Source organism: Psammomys obesus, unplaced genomic scaffold (genome assembly GCF_907164565.1).
Source record: "Psammomys obesus unplaced genomic scaffold, mPsaObe1.curated_primary_1811, whole genome shotgun sequence".
NCBI classification, from domain to species: Eukaryota; Metazoa; Chordata; class Mammalia; order Rodentia; family Muridae; genus Psammomys; species Psammomys obesus.
In genome coordinates, this window is record NW_026585797.1 from 33,724,024 (window position 1) to 33,730,023 (window position 6,000).

The 6,000-nt window shown below is 37.4% G+C and overlaps 1 protein-coding gene across 1 annotated transcript in view; it reads right to left on the bottom strand.

The window, feature by feature from the left end:
* The window catches only part of Kpna5 (karyopherin subunit alpha 5), a 62,983-nt gene that overhangs the window by 15,535 nt on the left and 41,448 nt on the right, over nucleotides 1-6,000 (bottom strand). Inside the window, exon 9 of the mRNA XM_055599471.1 lies at nucleotides 1,320-1,483. Within this exon, the coding sequence (XP_055455446.1) occupies nucleotides 1,320-1,483 (164 nt within the window). The remainder of the gene's footprint in view (nucleotides 1-1,319; nucleotides 1,484-6,000) is intronic.

Consider the following 6,000-nt stretch of genomic DNA (forward strand, 5'->3'; position numbering starts at 1 on the left):
GCCTGCTTGTCTGAACACTTAGGAAGAAGCCACTCTCAAGCTGGAGCCTTGACCATCCCACTGCACCTGTCTATTTTTCTCTGATACTGTTGTCACACTGAAATAGAAGCCCTTTAAAATAACTCTATTCTTTGTGCCACATGCCTCACTTGGGTCTAACTAATGGTTTTTTGTTTTTTGTTCTGTTGTTCTTTGAGACAAGGTCTTACCTCTGGTTGGACTGGAACTCATTGTGCCTGAAACTCAGAGATTCACCTGCCACTGCCTCTTGAGTGCTGGGATTAAAGGCATGAGCTACCAAGCCTGGCTTATTACTAATGGCTTTTTGACGAAACAAAGAAAGATAATTTTAGAAGGCTGGCATATAAAGAAGCTGTAACATTTTTTTTGAACAAAATTTTCTTTAAATTTCTTTGCATGGAAAAGCTGTGTTTTAAACACAGGTAATAATAACTGGCCAGTAAGAAAAACGTTTTGAAAACACTAAATGAATCTCCTGGCTTTGTACACTAGTTAATTATTATAATTAATAATAAGCTAGGTTATTGGTTCTGTGAAGAGCAAAAACTGTTCTCTCCCTCTTAATATTTCACGTCACCTTTGTTGCCAACAGACATTCTATAAATACTGGCTGAATTAAGGTTCCTTCATTAAAAAAAAGTTTCATTATTGAAACAATATAATATATAATAATATAATTTTCATGCAGCCAGGCATGCATTTAATCCCAGTGCCTAGGAGGCAGAGGCAGGCAGATCTCTGTGAGTTCAAGGCCAGCCTGGTCTACAAGGTGAGTCCAGGATAGCCAGGGCTTTGTTACACAAAAAAACCCTGTCTCTAAAGATATTTTTTTTTCTTGCAGTTCAGGAAATATATTAAAGGATTACAGCTACTCTATAAAGGGAGGAGTTGATAACTTTTTAATTTAATTTTAAAATCACAAGATAGTTATTTTTTTATATGTTTAAGACCATAATCTTTTTATACTTTATTTTTGATTTAATTTTACTTATATATTTATTACAATTTACTTTGTATTCCAGTTGTAGCCCCCTCCCTCATCTCCTCCCAGCCCCACCCACACTCCCTCTTCTCTCCCTATGCTCCTCCCCTAGTCCACTAATAGGGGAGGTCCTCCTCTCCTTCTATCTGACCCTAGCTTAGCAGGTCTCATCAAGGCTGGCTGCATCATCTTCCTCTGTGGCCTGGCAAGGCTGCACCCCCCCCAGAGGGAGGTGATCAAAAAGCCATAAGGCCATGATCTTAATTGTTAAACTTAATACACAATCACATAAGTACTAAGCATAAATTATAGTTACATCAAAAGTTCCACCAATCTTCTGCAGACTCCAGAGTCAATGACTACTTGAATTTTATCATTAGGTCCATCAGAGAGATAAGAAAGGGCCCAGCACACATCTGCTAACACATCTGGATCACTGCTAAATAACAGTCGTGATAAGACATTTAAGCAAGGTGAAACCTGTAAAAAAAAAAAAAAAAGTTAATATGTAATTATTTTCCTCATTTAATATTAAAGTTCCTTAGCAAACTGTAGTAATTTAGTTTAAAACCAAAACCTAATACAATAAAAGTGCCAGAGAATTCTTCTATTATTTTAAGATTATGTATCAAAATTATTATAGTTGCTATTAATTGGCTATTGAATAAAATATTCTAAAGAATGAAATATGTATTTGGTATCTCTTCTTGATATTTTAGGTCATATACATATCAAAACTAAAAAGCCTGTTTCATGTTTACAAACTTATTTAAATTATTTCTTTGTATTCATTATATGTGCTGATTATAAATAAATTGAATAATCTTGAGCAGTAAAGACAGAAAAATGAAGCCTAGCATAGCGGTGCATGCTTATAAACCCAACACTTAGAGAGACAGAGGCAGGGAAATTGATGTGACTTCAAGGCCAGCCTGGACTACAAAGCGAGTCAGGAACAGCTAAGCCTACAGAGAAACCCTGTCTTGAAAAGACCAACAACAACAAAGAGGAAATGTAAAGACAGATATTCGAAAGGTTTCCCAATAGAAGCCACTCCTAAGAGTCTATATTTCTTTTCTTTTCCTTGGTTTAGATGCTGGGGCTCAAACTAGTGAGCCCTAAGAGAAATTACCTATCCTGGTCTCAAATTTCAACCTTCTGCCTCAGTATAGGAGAACAGACATGTGCCACCATCCCCAGCTATAGGTTGTCTTACTGTAATGAATAATGTCATATATCTTCAACTAAAGAACAATAGGTGTGTTTAAATGCACACCTGTATTCCCAGTTCTCAGAAGGCTGAGGCAGAATGAGACTTTGAGGACAGCCCCTGCTATATAATGAAATACTGTCTGAAACAAACAAAACCCAAAGAAAACATGTCAGAAACATGTCAGAAAAACACCTTAACCCCTCTAGCACCATAATTATTTTAATCCCTCTTATTACAACTCAACAGTGTGAATGTGAGCAAGGCAATTTACAACTCTCAGTGACTGTTTCCAAGTCTGTGAAACAGATTATTAAATCAGGTTAATTCTGAGAACTTCACTATCTTTTGTTAATCTCTGTGGCATGAAAAATTACCTAATATCTGTGTATCCAAATTCATCACTTATAAAATATACACAATAAAGAATTGTTGGTAGTGTAAGAATGCCCGACATACCGGAAATTACTCAAGTATCAGCTCTCCACCCCATCTGTCAATAACTGAGTCTCTTCCTAACTTACTTTGAATCTTTTTAAAGTGGCAAGCTCCCATATCCCTTAATCTTATCTCTCAGATAGGAGTTACAATAGTGGCTTACATGCTCATGCCTTCTCTGTTGAGGATACATCCTGAGCCACTAGTGGACGCCTGGAATAATGGATAGTCAGTATTGTTTTCCTATACACATGGACACAAATGCAATGCCTTTCTAGTTTAACCAAGAATTTGTCAGGCACTGAAGTTCAAGGTTCAACAATAAAATCAGCATGAACCATTTTACTTCTTTACAGTTTTATGGATATTTATTTATAGATTTTTTTAGTAACCTCAATATAATTTTTCTCTTCCCATCAGTTCAAAACCTTTCATATTTTAATTGAAAAGAAAAGCAATCTACAGATTCAATGCCCATCAAATTACCAACACAATTCTTAACAGACCTTGAAAGAAAAATTCTCAACTTCATATGGAACAAGAAACCCAGAATTGCTAATACAATCCTCTACAATAAAAGATCTTCTGGAGGTATCTCCATCTCTGATCTTCAGCTGTACTATAAAGAAACAGTAATAAAAACTGCATGGTACTGGCATAGAAACAGAATGGTGGATCAATGGAACCGAACAGAAGACACAGAGATAAACCCACACACTTATGGACACGTGATCTTGGACAAAGATGCCAAAACCATACAAAGGAAAAAAGATAGCATCTTCAACAAATGGTGCTGATCTAACTGGATATCTGCATGTAGAAAAATGCAAATAGATCCATACTTATCACCCTATACAAAACTAAAGTCCAAGTGGATCAAAGACCTCAACATAAAAACAGACACATTATATTGGTTAGAAAAAAAAGTGGGGAATACCCTAGAACTCATTGGTACAGGAAACAACTTCCTGAACAGAACATCAATAGCACAGGCTCTAAGAGCAACAACAATCAATAAATGGGACATCATGAATCTGAAAAGCTTCTGTAAAGCAAAGGACACCATCATCAAAACAAAACGAATGCCTACAAATTGGGAAAGAATCTTCACCAACCCTTTACCTGACAGAAGGCAAATATACAGTATATATATACAGAACTAAAGAAGTTGAAAAGTAACAAACCAAGTAAGCCAATTAAAAAATGGGGAACAGAGCTAAACAGAGAATTCTCATCAGAGGAATATCGAATGGCAGAGAAACACTCAAAGAAATGCTCAATGTCATTAGTCATCAGGGAAATGCAAATCAAAACGATGCTGAGATTTCACCTTACACCCATCAGAATGGCTAAGATAAAAAACTCAAGAGCCAACACATGCTGGAGAGGTTGTGGAGAAAGGGGAACCTTCCTCCACTGTTGGTGGGAATGTAAACTTGTACAACCACTCTGGAAATCCATCTGGCGCTTTCTCAGACAACTAGGAATAGCGCTCCCTCAAGATCCAGCCATACCACTCCTAGGCATATATCCAAAAGAGGCTCAAGTACACAAAAAGGACATTTGCTCAACCATATTTGTAGCAGCTTTATTTGTTATAGCCAGAAGCTGGAAACCCCAGATGCCCCACAACTGAAGAATGGATGCAGAAATTGTGGTACATCTACAAACATCTACACATTTACTCAGCAATGAAAAATAAGGAAATCATGAAATTTGCAGGTAAATGGTAGGAACTGGAAAGGATCATCCTGAGTGAGCTGTTCTAGAAGCAGAAAGACACACACAGTATATACTCACTCATATAGACATATAATATAGGATAAACCTACTAAAATCTGTACACCTAAAGAAACTAATTAAGAGGGAGGACCCTGACTAAAATGCTCAATCGCCAACCCTGAAAGGCAAAGAGGATGGACATCAGAAGAAGAAGAAAACAGGAAACATGTTAGGAACCTGCCACAGAAGGCCTCTGAAAGGCTCTGCAATACAGACTATCAAAGCAGATGCTGAGACTTATGGACAACTGTTGGGCAGAGTGCATGGAATCTTATGAAAAAAGTAGGAAATAGTAAGATCTGGAGAGGACAGGAGTTCCACAAGGAGAGCCAAGAGAACCAGAATATCTGAACACAGGGGTCTTTCCAGAGACTCATACTCCAACCAAGTACCATTCGTGGAGATAGCCTAGAACCCCTGCACAGATGTAGCCCATGGCAGTTCAGTGTCTAAGTGTGTTCCATAGTAATGGGAACAGGGGCTGCCTCTGACATGAACTGATTGGCCTGCTCTTTGATCACCTCTCCCTGAGGGGGAGCAGCCTTTACCAGGCCACCGAAGATGACAATGCAGCCATTCCTGATGTGATCTGATAGACTAAGATCAGAAGGAAGGAGAGGGGGACCTCCCCTATCAGTAGACTTGGGGAGGGGCATGAGTGAAGAAGGGGGAGGGAAGGTGGGATTAGGAGGGGAGGAGGAAGGGGTTTATTGGGAGATACAAAATAAAGTGTAATTAATAAAACTTAAAAAAAGAAAAGCACTTTAGAGGATAAACAAAATTTTATTTGTAAGAAGAGAGGACAACAGAAGGTTTCATAATGATATGCAGAAAGGCATGCAATTTAAGCTCATGAATTACTTAATTTTGGATTTCCCATTTGACATTTTTGGACCAGGATAACTGCTATATACTTTTTTTGTGGAATTAAAAAAAAAAAAAAGTCAGGGTCAGGTTTTATTACACTTGCATTTGGGAGGCAGAGGCAGGTGAATCTCTTCTGAGTTTCAGGCTGGCCAAGGTTACACAGTGAGGCTATCTCAAAAACAACCAACCAGACAAACCCAAATGAAAACTCAAAAATCAAAACTACAAATAAAATATGGTACCAGTGAATATATTAAATACTAAATATGCCATAAGCTAAAAAGAATTAGAATGCTTTGTTAGTTTCCCCTCTACTTCCAAAGACTGAATTAGTACATGAACTGTATCTCCTAAAACTGGTTATTATTTTTGAGCATCCATCCCCCAAGGATAACCATAGCACTCAGAAATAAATACTGGACACTTTCTCAGTAAGCATGCTGCCATCCCTGCCAACAACCTCCTTCTTTAAAAAAGAAAACACATAAAATACTTAATTTTACATATATTTTATTTTATATCTTATGTGTACAGCGTTTCCCAGCATGTATGCCTATGCATCACTGATGTGCCTGTTGCTCTACAGACAGTTGTGAGCTCTAATCCCCCAATGAAAGTTTTTAAAAACTGTAGAAATTCTTAAGTTTAAAAAACTCAGGATAACTGCTATATACTTTTTTTGTGGAATTAAAAAAAAAAA